This window comes from Myzus persicae, unplaced genomic scaffold (assembly GCF_001856785.1).
Source record: "Myzus persicae strain clone G006 unplaced genomic scaffold, MPER_G0061.0, whole genome shotgun sequence".
In the NCBI taxonomy this organism is placed as follows: domain Eukaryota; kingdom Metazoa; phylum Arthropoda; class Insecta; order Hemiptera; family Aphididae; genus Myzus; species Myzus persicae.
The window spans coordinates 1968257-1986515 of NW_019101568.1; the positions used below are offsets into that span (position 1 = coordinate 1968257).

Genomic DNA, 18259 nt, shown 5'->3' on the forward strand with positions numbered 1-18259 from the left:
CAAAGCCCCCACGGCTTACTTTGCAAAGCAACATGTAAGCCCCCCCTCAAATTTGATCAAATCTCCGCCTATGGTGTCTATAATTACTCAGTGACGAGGTCCACTCGATACCTACTGTACAGGAGAGCGGTTACTACTTTTCCATTTTTCCCCCTGTTTTGACCTAAAACAGATTATACGGTATTATGATCACATAAAGTATTACCTATACAAATAATTGCAGTCTGCTGGTTAACGCACATATGCGTTTATAAAATGTATGTTAATATCAACAATAATAATTATTAATACACTAATATTGATATAAAATACTTAAACACTGCTATATATTAAACCGGATTTTGGATGGGTTGAGTATAGGTATTAGAATTGTTATGATATAGTGACATTTAAACTGCCGTGATGCAGAAAGTGCTCTAGAAAACCATTTTATGCTAATAATAATAATGCCGTATAATAATAATAACACTATGAGACGACAAAACAACAAAATTGAACCAATTTTATTTAAGCAAAAATATTACATAACACGTATACAACGGAGTCGATACAATACATTTTAATTATTATCCAATAATTATTAAAAGTTAGATAATCAGAGTTGGCATGATACCTATATCTACCAAAAAAAGGGGAGTGTGTATCAAACTGCTGTACGGACGTACAGGCTGTACAGCTATTATAAGTTTCAGGTGTACTTTTGCATGGTTGTGTTAAATTTGAACTCAATGATATGAAATCTTTATATGCTGAAAATATTCTGAGCGTTAGCCTATGTAACTAAGTATAGGTATTTTATAATATTATTGATAGTAAAGTAGATTATTTTACAATTTGTACAGCATAGGTAGTTAAATTCAATTTTGTGAAATGATTGAATTTTAAAATGGCATCGTGTGTATAAAATATAAAAATTGGATATCATATACATTTTCGACTACAAAATGTTTTTAATTTTCACGAATTTTGTCAAAAATAATTGAACTTCTAATGCTTATACCAAAATCATGTCTGTGTATTTTCAATATTTTAAATTATACCATGTAGGTATATAAAATGCTAATAGAAACATTTGTGAACATTTTAAAATTCAAATTTTTAAGTATCTAGGTATTTTTTGTTTGAATTACGTCAAAAACCTAAATCAATTTTGTCAAAAACTGGTTTTTTCTCCAACGATTTTGAAAAATATTAGACATTTTTTAGTTTTTAATTCAAGTGAATAAACTATGGTAATTAATTTTATACATTTAAAAACCAAATACCAACAAAAATTAATCTGAAGTAGATTAATCAAGTCATTTTTACTATCACGAAGGTGATGAATAAAAAAATACACATGATTGTAAAATCAAAATTATCATCCTTTCGCCAAGAATTTAAAAATATATCTTGATAAGATATTTTAATTAAGGTATCTTGTATTTAATACTATCTAGTCATTTTCATTATTTCTATTACTCAACATACAAAAAAGAATAATTAATTATGTTATTCATTGCAGTTATTGTTAACATTTTCAAATAATAATAAAAATCAACTTACAAAACTAATATATACAATGTATAATGTATATTATATACACAGGCATCTACAATCTACAAAAATATGTAAATAATAACACTTTATTCATTATCACTAGTTTGAAGTTTTCAAAAATCTGCATAACTTGCAGCGCTGCACAAAAATAACTATTAAGGAAAGATACAATTTAAACATTCATCTAGTATAGGTATAAATATCAAATGTATGTTACTATATAAACTATTTAGAAAAAAAATTTTAATTTTATAATTTTTCTATTCATTTACTCTTACTCTTTTCATCAATTTTAAATTAAAATTATTTATATAGCTACTAGCTTTATTTTACTTTCAACTTAACTTTTATTCGGTTATCAGTAATAATTATAATTTAGAATGATTTTTGATTCTGAGAGTAGGTATATAGTACTAAATTATGTTATATTTATTGCTCTTTGTGCTCAAGATTGTGTTTGATACACCCGTTTACATTTTAATTATTGTCTGATACTTAGTAATATATTTTATTACTTTTGTAGATTGACTTACAATTTTGAGTTTATAGATTTTAAATTTTAAATGTGATATATTGTTACATTATCTATAAAAAAAAAAACTATGATACCAAAACGGTAACCAATCACCATCATTAGGAAATCAAAGACAAACCAATAATGACTATTTACTACATACATTTACTAGCTAATGACTTCTTACATTATTTTTAAAACAGAGGATTTAATTTAATTTCATATCTAAGATAAGCTAATCTCTTTCCATTTTTATAATTCCATGACGAAGTTAACCTAACCTTCTTTTGTAGTATCGATCAACTGAGGTGAACTGTTTACTTACAGGCTACACTACTTAGGTACTTTTACTGACCATCGCTTTAGCATATCACAACATTTATAAATTTATAGGTACAACGTACAACAAACTTATTGATTATACAATTTACATACCTAATATTTGCAAAAAAGGAGACCTTACTCTCCTAATTTTTTACTTCGGCTACAATAAATAAAACTTAGCTAGATTTAATTTGCAGCTTGGAGAGCTCTTTCATCTCATCCTCTTCCTCCTTGGATAACACTGCTACTATGAACTTGACCACTGTATGCCACCTGGAATTTAACTGAACCATGACATCCACAATGTTGTCAGGAATTGGTTGTGGTAAGGTCACATTCTGAACATGACCTCCTCCTCCACCCACTACCGAAATGAAAAAAAAATATGTTCCACATCACCCGAATAATTTTGGCAATAGTAATTAGTAGCAACTTGCGTTGTTCCTCTTTTTAAATCAGAAGAGATATGTATTAAAACAACAGTTTCCTACAACGAACTGGGTTAGATGGTATCCAATTTATCCATGCTTCCTCTCTGCCCACAGTTGAATTTTTGGAATTTATTAACCTAAGGGTCCACTGGCCGTTAATAGTATATTATCCTATTACGTCTGCCATAACGCCTACCATCATATTGCTCTTCGATAACTTCTTGGGCACATCGCGTAGAAACCAATCGGCCTTAGCATTCTATATTTGGACTTAACCCTAAGCTAATAGGTGGATTGGAGAAATCCCTGTGACCACTAAGACGGTGGTGTCCTTCGTTAGAATCCGTGCAGTAGGCGATCGTACCCCTGGGTGCCATTTTTCTATATGGTAATGTCATCGTCTTCTTATTCCACTTGTAGAGCACAACGTAAAGAAGCTGTGAGTAAACTATTGTGGTGTAGCCCTCACTTCATAAGCGAAGGCCGAAGAACTATTATAATTGAACTTATTACAAACCTACCTAACCTAATCTAACCCACCCTAAGCTAAACTAAGTTTTTTTTTATAAATAGGCGATACTCAACCAATTTTCTCCGGAGCATACCACTGCAACTACTTCGGGGAAATAATGGTGCAGTCATCGTTTATTGCAATAACGTAAATACATAATATATATAATATATATATATATAGTTCACAATAACAAAAACAATTTACAATGAAAATTGACAACTTCATGCAACAAAAGAAATTCGGAAAACATTGGCGACGATGATAGTAGTGTCAAACTTCTCGACTGTTGCAGGCTTGAATAGCCTGGTAAATTACTACCTAGTTTCTTTAAAAAGGTGATAAGTCTTAACTTGCAAGGTTGGTGGAACAAGAATCTTGAACAGCCCGGAACGAGTCATGGGGCAGGTGGAAAAGAATAACACCCTCAGGCGCGTATTTGCGTCACGAGCGTATTCTAATTATGTGATATCCGGGGTAACGTTGCAGTTTCGTCGTTTAAACTGTATCGACATAATATTATGTATAATAATTAGATTCGAAACGTATAATGTATGGCCAATGGGTGTATTATTTACTCTATCACAGTAACCATATATTTATATTGTATATGTATATTTATATATTATAATATATATCTCGTAAGTGGTTTCAGTGTTAATGTCGTAACGATTGGTTCAAGGTCAAGATCGAGCTTGTCCGTACCTGGGTGGAGTACCGGTAAGCGCAACTCACTACCTTGCACTCAGTATAAACGGAACCATGTTAGTATAAAAGACTCGGCTCCGAATGGCAACAGCATCAAATCATCTGCAGCAGACGGTCCAGGCTAACTGTGCGATATCAAATAAATTTCTCACGTTTTTGAGCAATCTCACCAAACACCAGAAACATGAAGGTAAGCGTTTTCTGACTTTATTTTAATATTGCAGTAATATTGAGTATTAGGTCGGGTAAAGTGTACGCATAACGCGACGGTTTGTACGCAGTTGTGGTCCAACATACTAACTTAAATGTGTACATTTATTAAAAATTTGTTGGGTTTTTAAGTGATGGTGCAACGTTTTGAACGCTGTAGATTTCACATAACTATATCACATAGGCACCTCGATCTTATTTAATACCTCGACTTGCTTTCTTCCTATAATTTATGGTTGATTTTCAAAATTCATTATATTATATAATCTCGGTAAAATAATGATTAGTTAAAACTGTGAGCACATAATAGGTGTAGGATTGATACCTGCGGTTAACAATCATTTTTGACTCGAAAACATATAGGGCTATATAAGGTCTATATTTATCCTCATATGATTATCTATATTATTTCTGTCGTCGTCGTGTTAATAAATATGATTATATGTCGTTCGCAGGTTATTATGGTAACGCTGTTGTTGGCCGCTGTCGCCCTGTCCGCCGCCGAAGCCGGAGCAATCAACTACTACCACCCGGCACCGGCTTTAGTACCGGCACCCGCCTACTACACCGCCCCTGCTCCAGCTTTGGTCAGGACCCCGAGCTTGGACAGCGCCGTGGTGCACTCAGAACGCGTCGGAGGCAACTTCGCGTACAGCTCCGTCGAGGGACACGCGTACACCGCCCTCTCACCGGTCGTCCACCCTGCCCCAGTGGCCATCGCCTACAAGGCCCAGCCGCTCGTCGCCCCGTACCCCGTCGTCCACGCCGCCGCCGCATACCCAGCCGTCTACGCACCGACCAAGTCCTTCTACTACGCTCATTAACCCGCCGCACCGCCGACAATGACAACGACGACAAGGCCCACGCTCAGTGTTTGATCTAGTTTCCGTTTTTCTCCCCATAAAAACTCCGACGCGGCGGCGTACTGTGCATTATTGTGACTTTATATTATAATAATAATTAATATTTTGTGGCTATAATGTATCGGTACGCAATTTAATAATAAGGCAATAATATAATGTTATACTATTAATACGACGCGTCGGAACATCCACCTCACACATATATATATAATATATATACGAGTGACTTGACATTTACTTCCCCTCCCCCAACCACCTAATGAACGTACACGGATGCGTTTCATGTAATTGTACTTTTTTTTTCAATATTGCCGAATAAAAAATATTACTTATTTGAAAAAAAAAACATTGCTGTTCTATATTTTTTATTCACATCTTGACAGACTTGTGTACTATAAGAGGAATTTTATTGTTGAACCATAATAGTATACGACTGAAGGCTAATAAAAAAAAAAAAAACACAAATTTGATATCCTATCATATATCATTATTTATAAAATGTACTCTAATACCCTAAAAAAATTTTTAACCGCTACGCTGGGAACAACTATTTCAGTTTTTAAACCTTTTTATTATCAAATATTTCATTTTGGTAAAAGAAACCTTAACTTACAATATATGGTATTATATATTTATATTATTATTTATTACACATAATTATATTACCTATAGGTACAGTATACGGGCATACGGCTGTTCTGAATAGCGAATAAAATAATATTATAGACAATATATTACCTAATAAATATTAATATAGTTAGTGATCGTGGAGGGGGGAGTGCTTACTGGCGGCTTAGCCCCCCCCCCCCAAAGTAATTTGAAGTTAAAGCCCCCTAAAAATATTAAACAAACAATACCGTAATTTTGTACAGTTTGCACATTTTTTTCATTATTTTACATTCTTATATCCACAATTATACAAGTGTACCTAGTACATTACGGACCTACTATTTACTAATTTATTATTTACGGTAACATACCGAACAATTAAGTCACAATTCACAATAATATTATATTGTGCTTACTGTTTATATACCTACTATTGTACATATTTTGTACCAATTGGCCATCAATATTGAATAACATATAATACCGTTCTATTTATAGATGGGAAAAATATTATTTCTTTTCTTACTTTTGTTAATTCTCGAGGAGCATAGGCGCATAGCTATTGTAGGACTATCGCTATAGCTGTATTAAACCTATCGTAAAGCTTATCGTGATTGAATGAATCGTTTATTCGTACATTGTAAAGGGTATCATACATCCGTATTCGTACCGTTACCGTGACCGCATTGACCATTTTATACTAAATTATATTTTACTTATTGTTTGATGTTCTTGGGTATACGTTTCTTTTGAGATTGTGATTTATATTTTTAATAAATAATTTGGTTCAATTATGTTTGAAATATTTAAATTTAAATCTTTTATGAATTATTCTTTTTCGAGTAACCCCCTTAAAATACAAGAGATAGGCAAGACTATAATATGGTTTTCTATACAATTGTGGATTGGGTACTGATTCAGGAGTTCAATATAGGCAATATCCAGTTCCTTGTTTTTTGCACTATTCGAATGTGTATGTGTGGATATAGTAGACGGCCAAAAAAGGCCTTACAAAACTACATACTATTATAATTTTAATCATATTACCAAAAGATTTCTTTTTGTCTGCAGCCAAGTGTTTTGTGAGAGACGAGATATCGACTTGGTGGTTGGTTCGATATGACGTGCATTGCACACGTACGGAAATCCACAACTCATTGCAGGCACTCGAAAATATTTTGTAGTAATGTTACAACGAATATTGCCAGTAAATGCTTAGTAAAAATAAATGTACTTCTAGTAATCAAATTTCAATTTTTCTAAATTTTTGTTAATTATTGTCGATAGAAAATTGTTCTCTCAGTCAAAAACTTTATACATTTGATACATGGTTGCTCAAAAACTTTTATTAATGGAAATTTAAAAAAAAAAGTTAAGAGTAAATCCATAATAGTGGTGTTGTATGAAATTTTAAATCAAAAAACTTTGCAAATTATCTGATTTTCATGGATTTTATGGAAATTCTAACTTCAGACACATATAATAAAAAGATTGTGAATTTATGCTTACATTTTTTTTAATTTCCATTCACAAAAACTTATGAGGAATCTTGTATTAAATTTGAAGTTTAACTAAAAAAATGACTGGAGAGTCAAATAAATTGTTAATGAGTATTTAAAGTCAGACATTGGGTATTCCCGTAAATTAACATATTCTTAAAAAACAATTTTCTTATTTTGTTAAAGTTCAAAAACTATTACCGTCAATACTTGAAATATTCCCAAAATCTTTGTATTATTATTTTTCATACATGATACAATTTTTAGTATTTTTTAAAAGGGATGAAGTATAGTTTTAGAAAACTATTAACTATTTTTAGAGGTATAAAATGTGTTAAATATAATATTATAATAGTTTATATGAACCAATATATTATAAAAAATGTATTTTTCTTTAAGTGTTTTTTTTTTTTTTAATTTTCTTTTTTGTTCATATGATCAAGATACATATAGGACTTTAAAACCCTTAAATTAAAAAATATATCTTGAAATCTACTTTTTAGAAATTGTTTTTGGCAATGCGTAATATATATATATGTGTTAATTTCACAGTTATGTACTACATCTAGGCATACTTATAAACGTAATTACCTACTTGCCTGTATTCAAAATCAATGCACTTTAAGTGAATTTCTTCCTTTCATATTTAAATTAATTATATAATATTATGTATAATTATAATACTAATTTTATTGTTAAAACTAAAACAATATAATATACCTTCTTTAAACTATTCATAAATCATGTAAGTATACCACAATTATTTGTACTTTATTATAGGGTATTAGGATGCATTTTATCAATAATGATAGGTAATAGGATACCAAAGTTGTGTTACAGTACACAAGTCCGTCAAGATGTGAATAAAAAATATAGAACAGCAATGTTTTTTTTTTCAAATAAGTAATATTTTTTATTCGGCAATATTGAAAAAAAAAGTACAATTACATGAAACGCATCCGTGTACGTTCATTAGGTGGTTGGGGGAGGGGAAGTAAATGACAAGTCACTCGTATATATATTATATATATATGTGTGAGGTGGATGTTCCGACGCGTCGTATTAATAGTATAAAATTATATTATTGCCTTATTATTAAATTGCGTACCGATACATTATAGCCACAAAATATTAATTATTATTATAATATAAAGTCACAATAATGCACAGTACGCTGCCGCGTCGGAGTTTTTATGGGGAGAAAAACGGAAACTAGATCAAACACTGAGCGTGGGCCTTGTCGTCGCTGTCATTGTCGGAGGTGCGGCGGGTTAATGAGCGTAGTAGAAGGACTTGGCCGGAGCGTAGACGGCTGGGTATGCGGCGGCGGCGTGGACGACGGGGTACGGGGCGACGAGCGGCTGGGCCTTGTAGGCGATGGCCACTGGGGCAGGGTGGACGACCGGTGAGAGGGCGGTGTACGCGTGTCCCTCGACGGAGCTGTACGCGAAGTTGCCTCCGACGCGTTCTGAGTGCACCACGGCGCTGTCCAAGCTCGGGGTCCTGACCAAAGCTGGAGCAGGGGCGGTGTAGTAGGCGGGTGCCGGTACTAAAGCCGGTGCCGGGTGGTAGTAGTTGATTGCTCCGGCTTCGGCGGCGGACAGGGCGACAGCGGCCAACAACAGCGTTACCATAATAACCTGCGAACGACATATAATCATATTTATTAACACGACGACGACAGAAATAATATAGATAATCATATGAGGATAAATATAGACCATATATAGCCCTATATGTTTTCGAGTCAAAAATGATTGTTAACCGCAGGTATCAATCCAACACCTATTATGTGCACACAGTTTTAACTAATCATTATTTTACCGAGATTATATAATATAATGAATTTTGAAAATCAACCATAAATTATAGGAAGAAAGCAAGTCGAGGTATTAAATAAGATCGAGGTGCCTATGTGATGTAGTTATATGAAATCTACAGCGTTCAAAACGTTGCACCGTCACTTAAAAACCCAACAAATTTTTAATAAATGTACACATTTAAGTTATTAAGTTGGACCACAACTGCGTACAAACCGTCGCGTTATACGTACACTTTACCCGACCTAATACTCAATAGTACTGCAATATTGAAATAAAGTCAGAAAACGCTTACCTTCATGTTTCTGGTGTTTGGTGAGATTGCTCAAAAACGTGAGAAATTTATTTGATATCGCACAGTTAGCCTGGACCGTCTGCTGCAGATGATTTGATGCTGTTGCCATTCGGAGCCGAGTCTTTTATACTACCGCTGTCCCGGGTACCGAGTGCAGGGGAAGGGGTTGCACTCGCGGGGACTCCACCCAGGTACAAACATGCACGACCGTGACCTTGAACCAAGCGTTACGACATTAACATTGAAACGAGATCGGAGATACATATATATTTTAATACATATATATTTTAATACATATATATATATATACCTACCATGATAGAGTAAATAATACACCCATTGGCCATTTATTACATTTTTCGTATCTTATTATTATATATTATGTTGATACAGTTTAAACGACGCCACCGCAACGTAACCCCGGAACGGCGGAACACACGTAATTGGTATCCACTCGTGACGCAAATATGCGCCTGTGGGCGTTTTTCTTCTATGTTCTAATCATTAGGTGATCGGAAAAATATAAGAGTTAAAGTTTTGATTGCATTTTTACGTATTGAGGCGAACATATTAAATTGCGTTTGGATGATTTTTTTGGCCGGTAAATAATCATTAATATGCGTACTAGAGGACTAAAGTGTCTATAGGCATGAGAAAATAATATTGTTGTCATTTTAGTTTTACTCAAAACAACGAATAAGACATGTGCAGTCATAATTTTTGCAGACTTTGCTCTGTCGGACTCAAATGTATAATTGGCACAACTGTTAACTACATACCTCATAATGTATATTTATTTTAATATGTTACCTGTAGGTACTATCGTGTTTTCGTCACGCACCCTTCAAATTCACCTTTGAATATAATTGCTATAACGTCGTTGGACGATGCGACGATAAAAAAAATACAATATCATAATTTCCGAATTTATTAAACCATAATTACTATACCCAAAGGAATAAAAAAAATTAGGTAATAAAATGACTCAACGTGGACATATCAAAAACGATAAGAACCATTAATATTATATTATATTTATTAACTCATTAGTCATTACACTTCTATATTATTATACATATTTTATACCTTCCTATGATATTATAATATTATCTTTATTATGTATTATGAATTATGATCGACGCTACATAAATCGACAGAAAATTATTAACAATAATAAACATTGTTACGCTAGACCCACAGGTCTGATACACATGGTCATGTCAACATTAGTTTATTATATTGACTTATAAGTTATAACCAATATATTTTTTCGATCCTATATGACTGTTGCTTATGTTTAGGTATGGTGCCTATTATACATATTATTTTATCATGTATTATAATTTATAATTGTTCAGTAGTGGTTAGTGGTACATATTAAGTACTTAAAATGATAATTATGAAAATACTACCATTGATTAAATATAGGTATATACACAATATATATATTTAATCAAGAATACTACAAACGCATAATCATGTCCATTAATTTAAAGACTCGAAAACATGTGATTGTATTTTTTTACTAAAAATCTACAGTTTCTCTATATCAGCAGTACCTGTATACATTACACCAGGTGTCGGAAACCCGTGACCTGCATATGGCTATCATATAGCGGCCAAATGTTAACTCCTACACGAATAATCGTTTTACCTGAATCACCATTAAATGTATGGGGCTATCGAGGAAAATGTTTAATTTCTATAAAAATAGACATTATATTGTAGAAAAAAACATGAACAAAGATAGTATTGATTGGGAACGGCTGACCGAAACGTTGTTTGTTTGTAGATTTTGTTTAATTAGACCTTGTTAAATTAATATACCAAACGGTTATGGACTTATTAAATAAACTAAATTTGATAATATTATGACGTTTTTGTACAAAATAAAATAAGGTATATTCAAATTGTGGCTAGTAAAAAAAGTATATTTATTTTTTGGCCTTTAACATCAAAAAGGTGGCCGACCCTTGTATTATACTATTACATGCCATTATATTATACTATTGTGGCGATTAATTCGTGAAAGCTCATATTATTATTTTATCGTTTAATGTGAGTTTAATATTTCAAAGTTTTAGAGTGTTTTAAAAAAAAAGATTCTACGCCATTAATGATATAGATTTAATATTTAATTGCCTATTGAAGGTTATTTTATTCTTAATTAGTTGTTCAGTTCTAAAGCAAAGTAACAGGTAAAACTGATGTATGTTAAGCATGTATATCTTAGTATCTATATTATCTAAACCGGATACTAATCACACACATGTGTATTTCAATATTCTTATGTTTTTTTCTACAAACCAATTTTTTAATTGAGAAGAACATATACCAACACAATCCAAAAACATTATTGATTAATAAGTACTAAATTCGTTAATAATTTAAAAAATATTTATGTTTTTTTTTTCAAAAATTAATTTGTAATTTCATTACAGTTTATAATGTTTATATGGCAAATTATAAAATTGTCAATCAATAAATATAATATTAAAGTAATTAGAGTAATACTTGACGGTCTGTTGTCTATAAGAGATATATATTTCTCAAGAAAAGACCGTCAGAATCTACTTGGTTACATATTCTTTTTAAAACTTCAGTCGTATAGTTATTTATCATTAAAAACAACTAGTTTTTTTTATATTTTTCACACAGACTACATCGATGGAATTTTATTGTAGTCTGTGTCTGTGTCTACGTACTTAAAGTGACTGGATTGCACATATATAGCATATAAGCTATACCTATTAGATCAAATAACATGCGTTATAATTGTTTAGGAAGTCATAACAAACAAATAATTATAACATATTATATACAGCTAGGGGATCAACATATTTCATTTTTACCGAATGGTTAAATGGATTCATCAGATTTGCTCTAAGTACTAGCTATTATTAAATTTCATACAAGATATAGATTTTCAGTTATTTTGAAACTCAAACTGTAGTTAAACCATCGAACATAGGTAAGGATAAAAAAGTCAAGCGCTCTTCAAGGGTAAGACCCGTTAAAAATATCATATTTGAGACGTCAGAGAATACATTTTTGCTGTATAATTATTTTGAAGGTTAACTCCAAACTTGTATCATATTTGAAAAAATGATCGTAAAAAAGTTTGAAAAGTTCGATTTTCTAAAAATTGCTAAATTTTTGTAATCTTGTACACTACAAATTAAATTATTTATTTTAGTTTTAGGCACTGCATATTGGTTGGAATAACTACGTCTAAAAAGATAAAGATCTAGAGGGTACCATCGCTGGATGATTTCCCACATCATGTGCCTCATGTATATTTTTATTATGTATATAGTGTTATGTCAGTTATCCTTTTTACTTATTGTGTCCTGTAATACAGATTGTATATTGATTTTCTAATGAATACAAAAAAAAAGATAAAGATAAACGCATTTACAACGAATACAAAAAATGCTATATATAGGTAACTTAGGGTTTTAACGAGCTCATATTATATTGTAACAGCAGAAAATGGTTTATCTTCTACTTAATTTATTACTGCGGTTCAGTGAGTATACAGAATTACAGACTTGAACAAGTTTAATGTCATCCTATACTGTCATATAATAGCCGAATACACATATAAAGCTAAACATAATGTACCTATTCTTTTCTGTATATTATAATAATATAAATATTGTACAATACCTGTTTGGCTAAACTCCAATATTGCGATTTGAGAGGGCGGTGTGAATTTGCGTTGTACAATGTCTTATCACACTCATAAATATATTTTTTTGGTCCTTCTTAGTAGTTTTACCGAGTCGTAGCTGATCTTGCTGTCATTTTATACGCGATTCATCGATTCTACCAATTACCAATATAGCATCGATTCCGACAGTATATAGATTCCGCCAGAACAGGTATAGTTTTAAAATCATATTATATCGATCTCGACACTTACCAGTTTTGATTTGTGACGATTCTGATTACTCCTTTATTTAACTTAACTAAAATATAAGTATTTACATTTGATTAAATGCCATATTTTTTTAGATATGTCGTAATAGAATAATACAATTGTTAAATTCTATACACAATTGTACAGGAAACTATAATGATAGAAACATAGAATATCAGACGAAATATTACATTTATGGAACTAGTTTCTCATATCTAGGTACATAAAAATTAGACATGGTTGTATAACCAAAACGTACAAGCATTATAGACCACAGTATAAAAATAGTAGATACACTAATTATCTACAAAATAATATATCAGGTAACACCAAAAAAAAAAAACATTAAAAACAAAATACTAATTAATAATAATCAATATAATACTATAAAAATATAAAATTATAAAAATGTATAAATAATAATGGATGTACCTAAGTACCTACATTTTTTAAAAATTATTTTTCAAAATTTTAAATACTTATCAGTTTAACTTTTAAGTGGTATACTTACACCATTAAAACGGTTTAATATTTTAATATATTATTAATAATACCTTTATTATCTAATGTCAAAGGTCAATGTATAATACGCCTATGTCGATTAAAAACGATTTATGAAATTAAGATTTCTAGTGAAGTTTATAGTTTCCCGGTTCCGTTAAACTTACAATTTCAAATTGCTGGAGTCATTAGGTTGTATTAAAACTAACTGTACACGAGCAATCAACGTACCTTTACGTTTTCCACTAATTAAGAAAGATTTGGCGGGATCGACGAAATACCTCGAGCACTTGTACCTCCGGAGCATGATTTCCCGTGGAGACAGGTTCTACGCAGCGGCATTGTAGTACTTAATTAAGTATACCTGGGTACCGAATTCGATACAAATATTACAAACACCTGCAGCAGACTTCACCGCGGCAGGTATCGGTTGAACGACCGGTGTCACTATATTTAATATAATAGTACCTAAACATAATATGTGTGCATACAGCATTATATAGATCTTCTGCAAAAATCTTGTATACATATATATTCACCATGATATTATGTATACCTGCCTACATAATTTATCATGTATAAAGTATATAGTGTATGTAAGTTGTGTACACCGAGCTATATAATATGTCGTATGGAGCTGGTACTTGTAATCATTTAATTCCATCTCATTCTTATTTTATTTTTTATTTTCTTCGTTTGACTGTTTTTCACATATTATTATTATTATTATTATTTTATTATTACTATTACTATTAAATTATTGTGTATTTGTGGGCACATGCATAAAAGCTCTGCGGGCGGACAATGCTCGTGCGTTGCCGACGAAACCGGTTTTTGGGTGGAGACTTCGAGACATTAACCTTGAGCCCGTGGAAGGTTGTGGACTACGCGTATTTTTCATTTTTTCTTGATCTATCCGCAGACACGCCGTATTTTGTCCACTTCTCTACACAACAACGCGTCAACGCCCAAGTAGAATTTTTCCCTTGCCGCACCGGTAACTTATATCTATAACTGTTGTTGTTAATCATATATTTTCATATTTATTATGTCAAAAAATGTTTTAACTTTTGATCGTATTTTATTTATATAATATAAACTAAGTAGGTACCCACTCGAAATGCTTTTTGAACGTTTCGCGGTTATCCAGACTCCTCCACAGTCAAAAAGAATAAGCGTGTTATCAACGTACCTATAATAGCACACCAGCAACCAACCCCATTTTAGGAATATTGAAAATTGTTCAGCTTATCCCTAGTCCAACACTTACCAAGTCCAAAGTGTTTTTGATATATCTGAGCCCATGCTGTTATACAGATCAGTACCAATACTTACAGATTCGTACAAACAACATACTAAACTTTAGAGGTTCTTTTTTTCGTTGCACGTGGATCCCTGTTAAAATAATCTTTGAGTCCTCAGACCCAGAGTTTATGATCAAAAAATCATTATTTTTAAAACCAAATTTTTTCATTAAATGTAATTAAAATTCAAGTTTAGTATACAGAATTTTATTTTTTCATTACAAACTTACAAAAATATTATTAATAATACAATAACAAACTAATTAATTATTGCAAAGTCTGATGTTGTATTTTTGCTTCAAGTTTCGATATTTCAGACTTTTTACTATCCGGATAGTTTTAAACGGAGATTGGAATCTATAATTTGCAATCGGTTTCTATCTTTATTCTAAATGCACATAAAGAGCAGAAAAAGCTTTTTCGCAGAAGTATTTAGGTAAGTAGAAATAGTAACTATATTAAAACTTGTAGAACCTTATTTGATTACATGTATTTATATACGATTATACAAAAACGTATGCGTTAAATGTTGGTATTTTGAACTACATTACTTACTCTTATATCGACTTTTGCAATTATTTTTACATACAAAAATAATCAATGTACAACTTAGGTGTGAGAGATAGTTTATCTTTTATGTTAAAAATGTTGTCATCTAAAAGAAATATAGAAATATAATAATTATTTATCATATTTATTTATTTAATATTTTAATATAATAATAATACATCCTTGATAATATATCAGGGATTATTTATTGGTGTGTAAATAAATTTAGCCATACACTAAGGTATATTCTACTGCCATATATACACGATTTTTTAAGTAACCATTGATAAAATATGTCTTGAGGTTACGGAATGTATTTTATTTTTAACTCTTTTAGATTTTATCACAAAAATGACCCTCTAAAAAAAAAATTAAAAGGACAACAAAATGAATAAATTAATTTCCACTTTTGACAATGTTGTTTTTGTTACAGCTGTTAAAAATCCATAGTACTGTATTATAAACAATACAAGTAGAGTTAATGGTTGAAATAATCCAAGATTTAATAAAAAACATTGTTTTTTAATAAAGAAAAGCATCAAATTAACCGCTATACGAAAAAAAAATATCCATAATACTAATCATCGAGACAAAATTTATGCCGTATTATTAAGATTAAAAATATATATTATTTTTATTTAATCAATTATTTTTTTATGTTTTTAATAATATATCTTTTGATAAGAATCGTTGAATTAAAATTATATAAAAAAAAAACAATAATAATATAATTGGTAAGTGAGTTGTTACTATCTTATAAATTAGCTTACAATTCATGAGTATTAAAATATTCATAAAGTTTGCGAGACTGCCCAATTTTTATAGGTATCTCCATTTTTTGAACATCAGGTATATTATAAATAATATTAAGAGTAGTTGTACATTATATATATATTACATTTATGATATATTATAGACGATGCTTATTTAAAATTTGAGATTGTTATTAAATATTTTTGATCAGAATAACAGACGTTTACCGTTGAAACCGGAATAATTTGTCATGCTAATAATAATAATCAATGCAAACGAATATATGTATAACTAGGTATCGCGCAAGTTGTTACAATTTTTTTTTAATACTTAAGTGTCTAAGATTAATTATATCTACAGTTTCATAAATAACCATTAAGTATTGAAAACAAGGTGTAAAATTTAAACAACTACCTACTCCAAATGAAAATAACTTAATGCCAAATAAAAATACAATAAAAGCGGTTGCATGTGAATTTTGTTTTTATTTTTTTGTATATATTTGAATATTGTAAGTTTCTATAAAACAACTCAAACATAATTATAAAATTGATCCTAAATGGTTTAAATAAAATATCTTACTAAAAAATATGACTTCTCCTCTTAAAATAGTATGATAGTTAGTCAAATATTGACTTAGTATAATAGGTAGAGTCCATATTGATTAACCACGAGTTGTTTGTTGCAAATATCGAAACATGGAAATATGATATACCTAGGCTAAAACCACAAACCTTCTGAGTAGGGTTCTTTTGACAAGTACGCCTTATCGTAAGTAGGTTAACATTTTATAAATATGAAAATATTACCATCAACTACAATGTAACATTTATCGATGAATATTTTATTCTATTATAAAAAAGTATAACTTTTGACCTGCGTTTGCATACCTACTTAACACTTCGGAGAACACTCATTGTAATTTGCAATGAGTATTACTGCATAAAAAATTATTATTTAAAATGATCGATGTACTGATGTCGATGTGTAATGAAAAAAAAAAAATACACAAGTATAGTGTGACAGAGAATATGATCCGAGTTGAATGTACTCGTCTGAATAGTAATAACAATAATAATATTATTGTTGTGGTAAATAAAAATAAAACTATATTATGACAATTAAACAATGTAACACTTTAAAAAAAAAAGTCCTTTAAGATATTTTGCCCTCATTTTACTCATTTAATATTTTAATGACGTTTATTTAAATTACATATGACTTATTATGTACGAAACATTTTTCTGAAAATCACCAAGTTCAATTCCAAATATTTCACCAATCATGTATTTAGTTTTCAGCAGTACATATCAAATTAGTACACTAATTATTACTATTATTATAATAATGATAAAACAATTTATTTATTATTTTATCATGTCACGTATGATTGTATGAATGATATATTATAATATTATATTATATTACGCAGTAGCTAATAGCTATATCTACTATACGGACTGCAAAAATATGTTTTCATTTATAGTATAAAAGTTCGGTGGTAATAATATGTTATTATAATTCCAGAGAACTATATTGGTAGATATTTTTATTTAATTATTGTGCGGTTTAAAAATGGTTGAAAAGATTGTTTAAAGTTACCTTTAAATAACCAATTAGTCAAGATAACAAACAAATTTTATGTACACACGCATATATCTCTCGTTATCAAGGACATTTGTGGTTAGTTTTCATACACAAAAAAAATTTAATGAAAATTCATCAAAAATCCCAAATTGTTGGCGTTGTTTCCAACAAAACATACAGTAGGTATATTCCTTTGTTTCTAGTTGATGATAACAGCTTAAAATTATTTAATAATATGAAAATATTTGAGAATACATGTGTGTGTGTGTGTGTGTGTGTGTGTGTAAGGGGGGGGGGGGAGTATTAAAATGTTTTTTATG

The 18259-nt window shown here is 30.5% G+C and overlaps 2 protein-coding genes across 2 annotated transcripts; one reads left to right on the top strand and one right to left on the bottom strand.

The window, feature by feature from the left end:
• The first annotated feature begins 4091 nt into the window (after positions 1-4091).
• On the top strand, positions 4092-5241 carry LOC111029535. Its single transcript, XM_022308552.1, has 2 exons — positions 4092-4217; positions 4693-5241. Exons 1-2 carry the CDS (start codon positions 4212-4214, stop codon positions 5059-5061), a joined length of 375 nt encoding a protein of 124 aa, XP_022164244.1. The 5' UTR covers positions 4092-4211; the 3' UTR covers positions 5062-5241.
• Positions 5242-8092: 2851 nt separating this feature from the next.
• On the bottom strand, positions 8093-9449 carry LOC111029599. Its single transcript, XM_022308662.1, has 2 exons — positions 9324-9449; positions 8093-8848 (listed from the first exon to the last, which is right to left on the bottom strand). Exons 1-2 carry the CDS (start codon positions 9327-9329, stop codon positions 8480-8482), a joined length of 375 nt encoding a protein of 124 aa, XP_022164354.1. The 5' UTR covers positions 9330-9449; the 3' UTR covers positions 8093-8479.
• Between the last annotated feature and the right edge of the window lie 8810 nt (positions 9450-18259).